Below are 16506 nucleotides of genomic sequence, written 5' to 3'. Positions count from 1 at the left end.
GGTGCAAACTGAAAAACAATCTGTATCACGGCCTCGGGGCTGAGGGTCACACCCTCAGGAACCATCAAGGACCTGGGAGAAGATATCTCCTCGGGTGACAGATACTACGTGGGAGCCCTAACCCCTGCCAGCCTGGCCCCTGGTGTCCGCACTTCCTCCTCAGCTGGGGACTTCCCCTCTTTCCCTTCCCATCATGCTTTTGCCCCAGACCCTGGCCTAGCCTCTCACCTCCAGCCCCACACCCTAGGGAGGAAAGATTCCACTTAGGATGGGACTCTGACAATTAACTGACCTCTCTGAGCCTCAGTTTTTCTATCTGCAGGATGAAGTGAGACCTACCGGACATGAAGTTCTTGGCACAGGGCCGGATACAGTGAGACTCTAAACAGCCTATGGCAGGTTTTCTGGAATTCCCTTCATCCTGCCTGGTCTCACCAGTGAGTTCCTTCTCATTTACCAGGCCCCAGATCCCCTCCTGTGGGAGGACTTCCCAGCAGAGCCTCTCTCTCACTGTTGCCCTGTCACTCAGCACATGTCCGCACCTGGGCTTCCTCCCCCACCAGACTAGCAGGAGCCGTGCCTTGTTTTCATGTCCCCAGAAGGAAGGCTTAGTAGAGGCTGATGGCATGTAAAATGCATGCAGGTCCTGCAGGTACTGATATCCCCTCAACGGTGGCTAATAGTGCACTGCAATGGGTTTTTTTCTGTTCCCGGACAAGGTAGGTGGGGTTGAAAGTGTGAGCCCCAGTCCAGGGGACATGTGCCTCTGGCCACCTGAAGGGATTCTGCTGGCTTCCCCTAGGAACAAGGGACCACAGTGGTTAGGTACAGGAACATTTCGATTCAGCCATTGGGCACCTGACAGCCATGGCCAACGTCATGGACATGCACTCTGCTCCTCCAGGAAGGAAGGAGATGCATGTGTTGACTGGCCTGCCTGGAGAATGACAGATGTTATTAAGACAGCGTGTTAGAAATGAAAGGAACAAAAAAAAATGTCCCTTGGACCACAGGCAATGCCATTTCCAAGTGAAATTTATGGTAAAGGCCTTCTGGCTTCCTGATGTCACCAAGTAGCTTTGAGACACTCCTTTACAGCCTCTTCCCCTCTCCGGGATGCTCCAAGCTCTTGCTTCAGATTTTTCCTGTATGAGAAGAGGTTGAAAGGTAGGCTGGGGCTGGAGCACACAGGGTCTGTAAGCTGTGTAAGAACAATGACCACTGGGGCACCTGGGTGGTTCAGTCAGTTGAGTGGCCGACTCTTGTTTCAGTTCAGGTCATGATCTCAGGGTCCTGGGATCGAGCCCCGTGTCAGGCTCTGTGCTCAGCAGGGAGTCTGCTTCAGGATTCTTTCTCCCTCTCCCTTTCCCTGCCCGCACCCCTGCTCCCTCTCTCTCTCTCAAATAAATAAGTAAATCTTAAAAAAAAGAACAATGCCCATTGTCCTAAGAACAATGGGAAGTCATAGCAAGGTGACAATGGGGAGGTACATGATCAAATTTGGGTCTGAAAATGTTACTCTGTTGTGTGGGAAACAGACAGTAGTGAAGAGATTTGGCTTCAGGGATGAGCCACTAGTACAGGTATGTGGACTGCCGTTGCTCAGAAGAGCCCTGCGCTTGGGGCTTGATGCTCTGCGGTTGCCATCTTGAAATTCTTTTTTTTTTTTTTTAAGGTTTATTTATTTATTTGAGAGAGATAGAGAGAGAGCGCACAAGAGTAGGGCGGGGGCAGAGGGAGAGAGAGAGACTCAAACAGACTCGGCGTTGAGTTCGGAGCTCGACGTGGGGCTCAACCTCAGGACCCTTGAGATCATGACCTGAGCTGAAACCAAGAGTCGGACGCTTAACCGACTGCACCACCCGGGAGCCCCTTGAAATTCTTAATAATATTATCTTCGAATTTGTGTAATGAGACAGTGAAGGGCTTGGAACCTTGGCTCCTATGTGGTCCTGGCTCCTACTACCTCCCCTGCGTTGGTTCTCAGCTTCCTTCCTCCACTCCTGCCTAGCAACCACTGCCACTCTCTGCCCCCACCAGGGACCTGGGTGCAGGTGTGGGGAGGCTCAGGGTTGCCTGGTGGCACCTCAGGATGGGGCATGTCGGTGGCTGTCACTGCCCTAGGCTGACAGAACCATGGCACATTCAGCAGGTGACTTGGGGGGGCATTGGTAGTCTTTCTCCCATTCCTGATGCAGGTGAAAAGTGCATCTTTGGGGCGCCTGGGTGGCTCAGTCAGTTAAGCATCTGCCTTCGGCTCTGGTCATGATCCCAGAGTCCTGGGACTGAGCCCCACATCGGGCTCCCGGCTCGGTGGGGAGCCTGCTTCTCCCTCTGCCTCTGCTCCCCTTGCTTGTTCTCTCTCTCCCTCTGTCAGATAAATAAATAAAATCTTCAAAAAAAAGAAAAGAAAAGAAAGAAAAGTGCATCTTGGCTTGAGTGTGCAAAACCCTTGGGGATTGCTATCCACGGGGGCAGGGGAGAGGACTGGCTGACTCCCCTGCCCCTAGCCAGGGAACTCCGTCCAGCAGTGGGCCGGAGAGGAAACCCAGCAGCTGATGGGGTTTGGGCAGAAGCACATTCAATAGCAAGTAAAGCACCAGGACAGACTGAGAGAACACGGCCAAGGGAAACACTTTACATTTTAGTGCCTTTAGTGGCGATTTTTGTCCTTGCTGTTTTAGTAAGAGGTCTTACATTTTCAGTTTGCCTTGACCCCACAAATGATGTAGCTTGTCCTGGTAGAAAGCAGTCAATGAGCTAAAGCATGTAAAATGCATGCAGGTCCTGCAGGTACTGATATCCCCTCAACGGTGGCTAATAGTATTGATTTTGTTGCTCATTTGGCTCAAAAGGATAAACGAAGTGGCTTCCGGAGCGGAGCCCTGCCCAGGGGCTGGCGATGGTGATCGATGTAACACTGATTTTGCATTTTATTCTCAGTCCTTGGACCTACTACATCTTGAATCCTTCAAGCAGATGTGTTCAAATACCATGCAAAACAGGTTGGGGCTCTGCCTGGGCAGGGGGCGCCCCCTTAAAAGAGGAGCCAGAGCCTGGCCTGAGGCATAGCCACCTGCACCTCAAGGCAAAGTGAGTTTTGAAGCAACTGGAACAGTCATTAAAAACCTGTGATTTTCAGGACTGGATTCACCTCCCTGGGGGAGCTGGTGACTGAGGGAGGCCCGAAAAGATCTCCCTTTTCTGAGGGGCACTCAGGTGTCTCTGTCCTGCTTTTCCACCTCCTCCATGGCTTGCTGTCCATCTCTTCCATCCTGGGTGCCCCGCCTAGGCCTCATCTCACTCTCTCTCTATCAGGGGTATTATAACACCCTCTTCTGACTTTACCCCCTACCCCCCACCCCTAGCTACTTCTCATCAGGAGAGATCTTTCTAGAACCTGTCTGTGGGCCTCTCCAGGCAGATACCAGGTCTGCCTGCCCTCTGGGCCCCAGTTCTAACAAGGCCTGGCAGGAGTGGGTGCCCCGCGGTGTTTGTGGACTTGGCTGAGAGAAGGCTGTGGTAGTCACGGTGGTTGGCTCCCAACATCCATGACACCCCAAGGGATCTCCTTCCCAGTGGTGAAGTGTGAACATGTGGCTCACTTCTGGTCACGAGACAGCAGGGGAGGTCTCCTGGGAGGATGAGGGTGGAGAGGACTTTGAAGAAAATGAGATGCAAGGAGAGGTAGCCTTTCTCTTCCTGTAGATGTGGCTTTGTTTGGATAGTGCAGAGCTGCAGCAGGCCCAGGGGGAGACAGAAATGGAGGAGAACCACAGAGACACTGAGCTGAAGCCCTAACGTACCCCATCTGGAGGCCACACTGTCTCTGGCCCCACCTGTGGGAGATAACACACTTCCTCCACATCAGACCCTTTGGTTTTATGTTTCTTGCAGCCACCATGTTCTCAATGGACACAAATAACACAGTGAACTTGGACAAGGTGTGCCAGCGCTGGACTCTCACCCAATAACACCACCAGCCCCAACAACCTCCTGAGGCTCAGTTTCTCCAGCTCTGGATTGAGGTGAGAGGTTCTGGAGGCAGAACTGGAGAAAGGAAGGGTGAAACCCATTGTTAAGAGAGGGCTGTTGATAAAAGACACCCATGGAGATCAAGTGCATGGGCTTTGGCATCAGACGGACCTGAGTCTGAAGCCCAGTACTCTGTTCACAGGCTGTGAGGCCTTGGGTTAGTCACATAAACTTGACTCCCTAGTTTGCTCCCCTGGGAAGTGGAGGCAATGGTGAGGTGAGGACTAGGTGAGGTGAGGACTAAGTGTGGTGGGCTATGTAGAAAGCTTCATGGTGTCCCCTGCACTAGGCAAGGGCTCCAAAGCCGAGTTGCTGTTCGGGCGGCCTGGCCTTGGGAGCTGTGGAAAGTGGGGTGGGGTAAGGGGAGGAGGAAGTCCTCTGCAGCCGAGAACTTGGGAGCCTCTTTGGATGCCTCCCATCACTTCCTTCTGCGATTGATCTGGCGCGCGACCAGCACGGTAATCTTTCCGGGGCCATCCTGGCTAGACCAGAGCAATTGGGAAAGGAAGGCCTCCTGTGCGGGGTCCTTGAGGTAGGCCCTGGAGGAATTTGCCCAGGTAAGGAAGGTCGAGGAAGGAATGCCAAGAGGGAGGCTGGAGAGCAGAAGGGAAAAGTGTAGCAGTGGAAAGGTACCTTTGGGGAAAGGGAAAAGACCTGTTTGGAGCAGAAATTTGTTGGGGGTGATGGGAGGAACCCCTGGAGAGGCAGCGGAAGGAGCCAGGCTGTGAAGTTTTCTGCCATTGAGAGGGTAGAAGCCTTCTATCACAAGCGGGTTTCTAGTCTGCCTCCAGAACTAGAGGCATCACCCCAATTGATAGATGGAAAAACCGAGGCCAGGGAGGCTGAGTCAGTGCTATCAGAGATCAGTAGGATAAGGTGCAGCCTCCGCATTTGGCCTTCAGGGTTCAAGGTGATATGTATACCATTAGCTACATCATCAGCTGCAAGCAACAGAAAATGTGGGTGCCTTCTATGCTGAAGATGTTTATTGGCTCAAACCTAAGGGTTCTGGAGGTCGGGGTCTACCAGGGGCAGCCCCACTGCTCTGCAGTTCTCCCTGAAGGATTCTCTCTGGGGCGGCTATTTCAGAAGTATGGGTGTATCCCATCTCTAACCCTGGGCACACATAACTGGCACTTGGGAGCTGAGCTGTCTTCCACACGAGCTTTCATCTGTCTTACCACCTGCAGTCGGTGGTAAAGGAGGCATTGGTAAGGGTGGTGATTTGTGGACAAGGCTGACTCATCCCTTCTTACCTACCCAGCTTGGGCACAGGCCCCCCTGAAGGCATATTCTGCTGAGTGGCAGGCCCTGGCTCCTTGGGGCTGTGTTTGGGGCGGCAGCCCAAGGCTCTTTCCAAGATCAGTGTCCCCAGCACCTGCCCAACCAAACTGAAAATCCCGGTAACATTCTCAACATTGTCTCCTTTCTAAAGATGGGGACGGGGGTGGCCGATAGGGAAACTGAAGCTCAGAGACTTGGAGGGTGGATAAACCACCCACTCAACCACTAAAGGACAGAGGCCAGACAAAACAAAAACGGGGACCTCAACCCGGGTTTTCAGACTCCCACATTGCCTTTATAATCCTGTCTCTCAGTTGAACCATAGTCTTTCAACCTGAAGACTCCCATCTCCCTGGGGGGGGCCCGGGGGGGCTTCCTGCCCCAGAGAGTGTGTAATCTGGAGATTTAGGGGGCAGTGCCTATGAGAGCTCAGGCTCTTCTCCCTTGGCTAGTTACCTGCTCACCCCATCTCTATCTCCCACACCCCCCAACACACAGCTGTCTGCCCCCAGACTGTGAGCTCCTTGAGGGCGGGCTGTGGATCAGGGCCCCAGGCAGCCAGGGTTTGATGAATGATAGCGATGTCCTGGGCCTGAGTGAGCCTCTCAAGTACAGTTTGCTGGTGTGGGGGGGTGGGGTGGAGAGTCTAGCAGCTCTGCGCCTGGCTCAGCATGGGGCTGGGGTGGTGGGCAACAGCACTCGGGTTCCTGCCCTGTCCTTGCCCACAGCTTCAGTGGGCTTCAGGCTCCCGAAGTTTCTGGCCACTGGGCATGGCCCAGCGAGGGCTTTGGAAGGGGACAAGGGGAGGCGGGCAGCAGGGTGGCGGGTGTCAGGCGGGGCTGCACAAGGGAGCCCTGCGACTCCACTTCCTGTGGGCGAGGGCCCTGGTGCCTGCCCCAGGGGAACTTGCACAAACCTTCCTGCGCAGGCCCCAGGCTGCCTTCCCGCCTGGCCTGTGCGCCAGCCTGCCTCTCCCGCTGGCTGCAGCCTCCCACCCCGGGCTGGTATCTGTGCTCTCAGTGCTGCAGCCTGCCTGCGTCTCCATCAGCACAGGGCTGGCGAGGGGCCGGCCGGACACCAGGGCCCGCCCTCCCATCACTGGAAGGCCACTGCTCCTTCCTCATTTTGCTGCTGATTCTAGCCCCAAACAAAACAGGTTGAGCCCTTTTCCTCCCTCCGGCAGCTCCTCTCTGGCTTGCGGCCGCCTTCTGAGGCGCTGCAGACGGCGCCGGCTGGGGAGGGGGGCCTGGGCCAGCGCTGTCGGGCCTGGGACGGTGCGCCTGGCTCCTGGCCCTCGTTCAGCCCTGCCTGTGGCAGGAGAGCAAGCTTTGCCGTGGCATTCGCCTGAGGATGCTGCCCCAGCTTCAGTTCAGAGATGCCTTTTGGGTGAGTGAAGACGGTGGGGCACTGAACAAGCAGAACGGGCTCTGGGAGGGCCAGCGGGGCTGAAATTTCCCAGTGGCAGTTAATGGGGATGCGGCTCCAGGAGGGGGGTTTTCTCATAAAAATAGCGGTCGATTTTTGGCCTTAATTATCCTGGGGCATAACCTGAGCTTCTGTCCCTTCTGAGTTGGGAGAAGAAGGGGGTCCTTGGTCTGGGGTACTGACTTCTCTGCAAACCTCACCACGGTGGGCAAGGGATATCCTCTCTACTCCCAGGTCTGACTTCTCTGGGGGACCCTCCCCCCACTGCAGGATCTTTGTAGGAGAATCTAATATGTGGGTGAGAGCTTGAGAAGGCCATGTGAGGTGAAGGTGGGAGTCAAGGGTTTGGGGACCAGACAGACTTGAATTTGGGTCTTGCCTCCGCTACTTAGAGACTGGGCGAGCTGTTTGACCTCTCCGAGCCTCACTTTCCCCAGCTCTACAGTCCAGATCAATATTAATAAGCATCTCAACCAAATGGGAGACTTTAAAGAGGCCGTCTAATGTAATCAAGTCCCCAGCACCTTGCTGGCATGCCGAATGACAATTCTTTTCCCCTCACACAACCTCTCTTGCTCGCAGACTTTCGGGGTCCTCTGAGGAGGCAGCAAGGCGGGGCAATTCCTTGCTTCCTTTCTTCAGTTCAGTGCAGGTGTACTTCAAGTCCTTGTCCCCCATGAAATAGCGGCACCCAACAGGCTCGGGAAGCGAGATGGCTTGGTGTGGGCCCCACGCAGCCTGCGAGCCCACTTGGACCCCGGATCCCCCCAGCTTTTCGGGCAGCTGTGCCTCTACCTTCCCCTCTGTGTCTCAAGCTCTGGCTGTCCCCAGTGGCTTGTGGGGACAAAGCTGAGACCTCTCCGGTTAGAGCTGGGGAATGAGGCTGTCCTGAGGGTGCCCCCCCTCCAGCCCCGCAGAGGACTCCCTGGTCCTTCACTCAGCCGGCTCAGCCTCAGCCAGCAGCCTGGCCCTCCCTGGGCCCTTTCCTGGGGCCTACGGCCAGGAGGATGAGAGCTAATGAGCCAAGCCTTCCTTCCCTTCCGGGCCGTGCTCTGCTTGGGGCCTGTGGCCAGCATGCGAATGGCCTGCTTCCCACTTGCCCTGACCACACACTGGTCAGAGGGCCATCTGGGGAGGGTACCCTGTTCCTCTCTGGGCTCCCGTTTCCCCATCTCTACAAAGAAGAGGTGGGCTTAGGTCAGAGATGCCAACGGAGGCAGACCTGGCTCAGCCCAACCCAAGCACCAGCTGGCAGCTGGGCCCTCACAAAGGGGCGGGGGTTGCAGTGGGGGGTGGGGCAGTGAGTCATCACCTCTGCTCCGACTGAGAGTGTGAAGTGGGGCGAAGAGGTAGGGCCTGGGAATCCAGGGCACTCGGTAGGCCAGGGCAGACCGTTTTACATCTAGGACATCTGTCCCAGCCCAGGGCCCTTGGCCCCACCTTCCCGAGGGCAGAGCTCTGGCAAGGAGCAGCCCCCATGGCAGGATCTGGGCAGTGGGGGATGGTATGGGGGGGCAGGGTGTGGCAGGGAAGGCAGCACAGGGAAAAAGGAGCCCACCTGTGGCAGCTTTCTAAGGGACATGCAGCCATGCTCTGGGCGTGTCCCACCTCTGAGCCACTGCAGGCTTCATGAGCTCCAGGTGCCTCCTCCCCTCCCCTGCTGGCTCCCTGGGCTGCAGTGAGGATCTAGCCTAGGGACGACCAGAGACAGATGGGGAGAGAAGTGGCCAGTGGGAGCTTCTCACCCTGAGCCTGGGCAAATGCCAAAGAAGGTCATTGTCAGCATCACTGCCCCCAGGCCTCTGAATTCGAACCCCTCTGATGCTCAGGCCAGCCCAGCCCATGAGGACAGCTAACACTGAGTACTAAAGATGAGTTAGGCACTGTTCTCAGGACTGTTTATCTATTCATTCATTTAAACTGATGAGGTAGATGAGATCATCCCTATTATTCAGAGGAGGTAGTTGAGGCACAGAGAACTTAAGTAGCTTGCCCAAGGTCACCCAGCGGGGATTAAACCCTGACAGCCTGGCTCCAGTGTCCAGGCTCTCACCCAGGGTGTTTTAACACCCTCTATCAGCACAGCAGGTCATTGGATCTTTGGGCCACATCAGCAAAATGGAGGGGAAATTTCTGTTCTTCTTACCTCCCAGAGAAGTAAGAAGATCAGATGAGGCTGATAGAAGAATTTGGAAGCTCAATTTACAGACAAATCTGTAACACAAAAGACATAGTGATCTAACTGCTGTGTACGAGGGACAGAGCCCAGCCTGCCCCTCCCCCAGCCCGCCCCCCACCGTAGCCCAAGGCATTAAACCCGAAGCCTCACAGTTTGGGAAAATGAGTAGTCTTACGTAGTGGAAGGGGGCCCGTGAGCTAGAAGGATCACGTCTAATACCATAGCACTCTCAACCCTCCCGAGCGCAGGTGAGAGCTAGCCCTGTTCCTGGCACTAGTTCACAGTGAGAGAGGGAAACAAAAGTGGTTTCTGAGGCACTAAGAGCTTATATTAAAGCTCATATACTTTACTCATATGAGCTGCCCCATCATTTTTCAGTTAGGGCCCATGAACTCTAATTTTACCCACAATTTTAACAAGCTTAGTCATGTGGTCTTTTAATTTATAGGTGCAGCGTTTAGTAGGGGTCTACGTGGAACCTGACAGTTGGTGACTGATAAATATCGGTGGGCCTGAACTGTTTCACAGGGAGCTGGTAGCCTAATAGCAGGGAGACCAAAAAATTCTAAAAAGCAGACATAATGGCTCAGAGGTGGTGGGAACACTCAGCATGGGAGCTAGCTGCTTCTGTCCCTCGGTAGGTCTGTGTTTGTCATTTCATCCATGTGGCCACCTGGTATTTATTTATAGCCTGTGTTTTCCTGTGGCAAAACATTGAGATGCAGGCCACTGTGGAGTGAGGCAGAGGTGGACTAGCCACAGGGGAGGGATAATTTGATTTCTGTTATACAGATGATCAAGAGCATCGCAGCTTTGCAGGAAGTTAGTGGCTGGGCCTCAGAGCGGGGCCAGTCAGTGAGACAAAGTTGGGGGTGAGAATACCAGCTACCTGAGATGAGAGGGCTTTAGATCTCGTAAAACTTGCCTCAGCAGTGAATCAGAGGGGCACAGAAGCCCAGAGAAAGCAGGGTCCCGTCCCCCACCTCCCAATCTCGCCTTGCCAGTGGCTCTGCTCCCAGCAGGCAGCCAGACTCTATTGCAGAAAACAGCGGTCTGCATCCTCAACACAGTGTTCAGTGTTTGTGGAATAAAGGTATGAACGGTGAATGCCTCCATGGTCCCTTCCTGAACCCATTTTTCTTGTTCTTTTCACTTTAGTTATATTCTACAAATATTTGCCGGGCGGTATTCTCTGCTAGGTGGTCTCAGCTGGACCCCTAGCCTCACCCCCACACCCAGTCAGGTGAAGGAGACTGTCTTGCCCTCAAGGAAGTCACTGTCCAGCACTGAAGACTGAGCTTCCCTACTAACTGGGCAAGGCACAGGGCTCGGAGCTGTGCCTTCTCACCCACCTCCCCCTCCCTCCCAGACCCATGCAAACAAGCCACTGGGTGTTGTTTTAAGAGGGAAAACCTAGTTCTGGACCAGGTTTTATCGAGATCCCCATCCTATCCCTTTGGCGGTTGTTAAAGGCAGAGTAAGGGCTTGAGGAGGCTGGGCCACATACTACAGTGACATCTCCCCCCTGCTTTGGGCAGGAACTACCAAGGCGGTGGAGGAAGTAAGCCCGAACTTTTCCCTCTGACTCGTAGCCACATTGCTCCCCTTTGAGGCTAGGCTCCAGCCTCATCTGGAAACCAGCCAGCTGGGAGGAGCTGAGCTCCCCAACACACAGAGGACAGAGGAAGACACCACTTTCCGGGTGGGGGGATGACTCACCAGGGACACACAGGGGGCTAAGGATGGGCCCACCTCTCCCCCATGTGCCGGCTCAGCTGCTGTTGCTCCTTCCCTTCCCAGTTCTGAGACTTCGAGGTTCCGCATTTAGGAGAGAGGCCCCACTTTGGTGCCTCAGAGAAAATCAGGAGAGACTCATGTTCCCTGGGCACCGATTCTGTTCTGAGCACTTGAAACTATGTATATACCTTCTCATCTAAGTATAAGATCCTAAAAGGAAAATAGAGAAAACCAGGAAAAAAGCACCCTTAGTCTCATCACACAAAGACAACTGGTAATATTTCGCTGTGTTTCCCTAAGATTATTTTTACGTAGGTGCAAGCAGATTGTGTACACAGTGTTGTATTCTCCCCGACTTTCTTTTTCTTGCATTTTAAAACTGATTTCTAACTGTGGTAAAGTATACCTCACATGAAGTTCACCATCCTAACGTTTAAGTGTCCAGTTCAGTGGGGTTAAATGTACTCACATTGTTGTGGACACCCTTCCCCTCTGCTTTTCAGCATAATTCCATTTTGAACATGTGTGGGTGTGGGTGTGATTTCCTCGTTTCAAAACACCATTGTTAATGGCTACACAGTCCAGCTTGTGGGTTTGGTAGACATATGATTCATTTATCCAATCCCCTATTGTTGGACATTTAGGTTGCTGCTGCCAGTTATTCATTCTTCTGGACAGAGAGGCAATGGGTAGATCTCTGTGTATCAAAATTTTTCACTTGAGGATTATTTCCTTGGGTGGATTCTCAGAAGAGGAGACATTCCTGGGTGAGAGAATGGGGCCACGTTTCTAGCTGGGCAGGAGCCTTTTGATGCAGGAAGGAGGGACCAGAGTGGCCTAGATGGGCTGGGAGGGCCAGACCTGGAGGGGCTCTGCTGGGAACTGAAGCTGCTCAGACTTTGGGGGAGAACTTGCAGCAGGGCAGGCCCCGATGGCCTTGAAGATCAAGGAGGCCAGTGGCTGAGGAGTGGGTCTTCCCGAGCAACAGGGGCTCGTACGCAGACAGTGCAGGAGATGGGAGAGGGAGGCCCTAGCTGTCCTGCCCTTGCTGCTACCAGCTGGCTTCTCCGTGCCTCCCTGGCTGTGGCCCTCTGAAGGAATGAGGACAGACTCTTTCTCTGTCAATGTCCTCCTATCTCCTGAATGAAGGCATGGGCAGGCCTACTCCAAGGTCACATGTCCAGGGCAGGGCGGGGACTCCCACCCAGGTCTGTGGGCCGCCGACTTACTCTGCCCCTGAAATCAAAAAGATAGGCTAGTTGATTCTTGTTTGAGTTATAATTCGTGTAGGACAAACGGGGGGGCCCCCCTACGTGTTAGCATTGATTTCTGTGGCTTTGAAAGTAAGCTCATTTTTCTATTTCCCCCTTAATTTTCCATAAGTGAACACAGATTATGTATGTCATTTCTTTTTAATTTTTTTGAGAGAGAGAGAAAAAGCGCTGGGGAGTACATGTGCATGTGCATGGTGGGGGGGGGGGCGGGGGAGGTGATGGAGAGGGAGGGAGAGAAAGAATCTTAAGCAGGCTCCCTGCCCAGTGTGGAGGCAGACACGGGGCTCCATCTCACATCCCTGAGATCATGACCTGAGCCGAAATCAAGAGTCAGACGCTTAACCAACTGAGCCACCCAAGTGCCCCCTATTTATGTCATTTAAAAGGAAAATATTTAAAAACAAAACCAGGCAATTCTTGTTTTCAAGCCTAAGATGGTGTTTTTAGGCGACATGTGTGGTTCGATAGCCTTACCTCTTCCACGCTCTGTGCACACTTTGTGGTACGTGGTCGCCCGGGGCCGGGAAGCTGGGTCATCTGCGCCCACTCCACAGGACACAGTCAGCTGTGTGAGGTTTGTGGCTGTGCTCGATGCCTGCAGTGGTGACCTGGAGGACTTACTGGCCGCAGCGGCCTGGGTCAAGAGAGTCACTCGCACCTTCAATTTTATTCTTAGCAGAAAACAAGATCTGCTTCTCAATGGCCCTCTTTGCACTCCAATTCCCACGGACTCTTGTACTCTTCCTGGCTGTTCCTGGCACCTACACACAGCAGGGGGAGCCCCTGGAATGGAGGCGGAGGGCCCTGCTTGGGCTTTGCAGGGTGGGCAAGGATTTGGGAGACCGCAGGAGGGCAGATGGACTCCAGGGGAAGGAATGGCAAGGGCAAAGGTGTGCCAGTGGGCAAGTGGGCACAGTTGGTTTGGAAGGCAGTTTTCTGGCCCACAGGGGTGTGCAGGGCGCCCGGTAGGGAGGTAAGGCCCCAGCCGGATTGTGAAAGGTCCTGACCGGCCTGAAGTGGTGGCAGAGACACTTTCTTCTGCTCTCTGCATGCTCTCCAGCAGCGGATGTTCCTCTCCTGCAAAGGAGCCTGGAGGCAGCAGGCCGTGGGCGGGATGCCCTTCTTCCTCACCCAGAGTCTAGCTGATGCCACAAACCACACAGTGAAGGGTGTGGAAACTGAAACTGCCTGGGCTTCCAGCAAGAGTGGCCCCCTGTTCCCCAGGGGCTGCCCACGCCGGGGCCCTGCCCTGGACCTGCTCCAGCGGGGTCTCCCCCCAGGCTCAGGAGCCAAATGCTTCCTTGAAGCCTCACCCGGCCTCCACCTTCACTTGCTGGGCCTTGGAAAGTCATTTCCCCTCTCTGAACTTCAGTGTCCTCATCTGCAGGACAACAGAGTGATGCTCACCTAAGACAAAGGCTTTGGAGATGGGGATGCTAAGGGCAGCACTAAGGGGACCGTCTCCCGCTGCTCACCATAGGGAGTTAGCAGAGCAGAAACAGGTTTGAAGGGACCCAGACTTACGATTGCATGTGCATCTCCAGGGTGAGCCGCATGTGTGCACCCTCCGATTCCCAGAATGCCTTCCCAACTCTGTTCCCATTGCATATTAAATTCTGCCATCAGAGAGTCATCCCCATGGCTTCAAGTAACAACATGCATTTAATTCCAACAATAGCCCTGTGAACATGATATTCTTATTCCCGTTTTGCAGAGAGAAAACTCATAGAGGGGGTGTGGGTCTGGGGATGCCACCGAGGTGGACTTTGGGTTACTGGGCTAGGCCAGGCTGCTACCTTCCCAGGCCTGGGTCAGAGAGCCCCTGGGGGTTAGCGGGAGGTGTGTGGTTTTCGAAGATCTGGTGCCCTGAGCAATGGGTGAGAAGGTAGGCGAATGACAGCCCCTTCCGCTGGTGTTGACAGCACCCACTATTGGGCAATAGGAAGAGCCAGCTGGTACTGCAGAGATGACAGCCAGCACAGGGATGGGGCGGCCAGATGGGCTCAGGGCTTCCCAGTAGCAGAAATGGGAAAACAGAAGCTGAGCCCTACTGGGGAGGAAAGGAGGGGTGAGGGCTGAGGCAGGAGAGTGCCTGATATGTTCAAGGGACAAGGAGATCTGTGTGGCTAGGACCAAGGGACCGAGGTGGGGGTACTTGGAGATAAGATCAGAAATGTAACAGGGAGCCAAATCTTATACGACCATAGTTCTCCAAGGTCCCAATGCCCAGGCCACACCCAAGGCCAGTTAGATCTGAATTTCAGGGTGGGAGGCTGGGCATCACTATTTTCCGGAGTTCTTGAGTGTGTTCCCAGTGCGGCGGAAGCCCTGGTGCCCATCATATGGTGAAGCAGGATGCACTGCTGACGATGAGCGCACCTGGCTTGTACCATTGATGCAACCTCGTTCGACTCACTTGGGAATGAGTAGAGGGTAGAGGTTTGTGTTTGTTTTTTTTAACCTTATAATCTTCTACGATTACTTTTTTTCTTGTGTTAAATAAACGTAACATAAAACTTACCACTTTAACCATTTTTTTTTAAGATTTTATTTATTTATTTGAGAGAGAGAGAATGAGAGACAGAGAGCATGAGAGGGAGGAGGGTCAGAGGGAGAAGCAGACTCCCCGCCGAGCAGGGAGCCGGATGCGGGACTCGATCCCGGGACTCCAGGATCATGACCTGAGCCGAAGGCAGTCGCTCAACCAACTGAGCCACCCAGGCACCCCACTTTAACCATTTTTAAATGTGTGATTCAGCGGCATTAAGTACGTTCACAATGTTGCACAACCATCGCTACTATTTCCAGAACTTTTCATCATCCCTAGCAGAAACTCTGTACCCATTAAACACTAACTCCTCACCTCCCTCCCCTCATCTCCTACTTCTATTCTACTTTCCATGAATCTGCCTATGCTAGCAACCTCATAGAAGTGGAATCATACAATATTTGTTCTTTTGTGTCTGGCTTCTTTCACTTAGCATGTCTTTCAGGTTCATCCATGTTTTGGGGCGTCTGGGTGGTGCAGTTGGTTAAGCATCTGCCTTCAGCTTGGGTCATGATCCCACGGCCCTGGGGTGGATCAAGCCCCATGCTCAGCGGGAAGCCTGCCTCTCCCTCTCCCTCTGCCCCTCCCCTCCACTTGTTCTCTCTCTCTCTTTCAAATAAATAAAATCCTTAAAAGGAAAGGTTCATCGTGTTTCAACAGACATCAGAATTTCATTTCTTTTTGTGGCTAAACAATATTCCATTCTCTGTATATATCCCATTTTGTTTACCCATTCATCTGTTAATGGACTCTTGGGTTGTTTCCTCCTTTTGAATATTGTGAATAATGCTGCTATGAACATGAGTGTTCTGGGATTCTGTTTGAATCCCTGCTTTTAGGTCTTTGGGGTATTTGCCTAGAAGTGGAATTACTGAATCATACGGTGATCCTACGTTTAACTAGCTTAGAAGGCTAGCCCACGCTCCCCAGCAGCTGCTTCACTTCCATCCCCATCAGCAATGCACGAGAGTTCTGATTTCTCCACATCTTCACCAATACCTGTGTGTGTGTGTGTGTGTGAGTGTGCATGTGCACGCGCTTGTGTGCCCATGTGTGTTTTAATTACAGCCAGCCTACTGGGCATGAAGTGGTGTCTCACTGTGGTTTTGATTTGTATTGCCCTAATGACTAATGATGTTGGGCATCTTTTCGTGTGCTTATTAGCCATTTGGAATCATTTGTGTTTGCTGTGTTTCTTTATATATTCTGGATATGAATCCCTTATCATATATATGATTTGCAAATATTTTCTCTCAACCTGTGGATTGTCTTGTTATTCTCTTGTTAGTGTCTTTTGATGCATAAAAGTTTTTCATTTTGACAAAAATCTAATTTATCTATTTTTTCTTTTGTTAACTGTGCTTTTTGGTGTCAAATCCAAGAAATCATTACCAAAGTCAGTATCTTGAGGTTTTTCCCCTGTTTTATTTTCAGAGTTTTATGGTTTTAGCTCTTACATTTAGATCATTGATCCATTTTTGAGTTAATTTTTGTATACAGTATAAGGAATGGGTCCAACTTCATTCCTTTGCATGTGGATATCCAGTTTCCCGGCACTATTTGTCGAAAAGACTGTCCTTTCCCCATTGAATGATCTTGACATCTTTGTTGAAAATCATGTATGTGTTTATTTCTGGGCTCTCTATTCTCTTCCATTGGTCTCTATGTCTGTCCTTATGCCAGTACCACACTATTTAAAGTACTCTAACTTTGTAGTAAGTTTTGAAATCAGGAAGTGTGAGTCTTTCAACTTTGTTCTTTTTCAACATCATTGGCTATTTGAGGTCCTGAGTGGAAGTGTTTCTATTGTTCCCATTTTATATGTGAGGAAGCTGAGGTTTGAACCTTCCTGTGGCTGCCCAGCCTGGACTGGCCACCAGTCTCGGACAAACCTTCTATAACTCTCCCAGCCTGGGCACACTGGGGAAACACCCTCCTGGGAGAATCTGGTTTTCCTGGGTTCTGACATCAGCCACATTCGCTCCTTTGACTCCAGGGTCAATTTCCATCCCCTTCCATGTCGG

General features: G+C 52.7%; 1 protein-coding gene across 5 annotated transcripts in view; it reads left to right on the top strand.

Annotated features, from left to right (window-relative positions):
* Positions 1-6215: 6215 nt before the first annotated feature.
* PSTPIP1 (proline-serine-threonine phosphatase interacting protein 1) overlaps positions 6216-16506 on the top strand; it is a 46267-nt gene continuing 35976 nt past the window's right edge. For 2 of the 5 annotated variants that reach the window (XM_081829628.1, XM_006742239.3), the window contains exon 1: positions 6224-6705. In XM_081829628.1, coding sequence (XP_081685754.1) covers positions 6670-6705 — 36 coding nt within the window. In that variant the 5' untranslated portion in view covers positions 6224-6669. Of the gene's footprint in view, positions 6706-16506 lie in introns of all 5 variants that reach the window. The other 3 variants (XM_031037863.2, XM_031037862.2, XM_031037860.2) reach the window with 3 other exon arrangements.

This window comes from Leptonychotes weddellii, chromosome 9, assembly GCF_054177405.1.
Source record: "Leptonychotes weddellii isolate Sample4059 chromosome 9, ASM5417740v2, whole genome shotgun sequence".
In the NCBI taxonomy this organism is placed as follows: Eukaryota; Metazoa; Chordata; class Mammalia; order Carnivora; family Phocidae; genus Leptonychotes; species Leptonychotes weddellii.
This window is presented reverse-complemented; position numbering and strand designations above follow the sequence as displayed.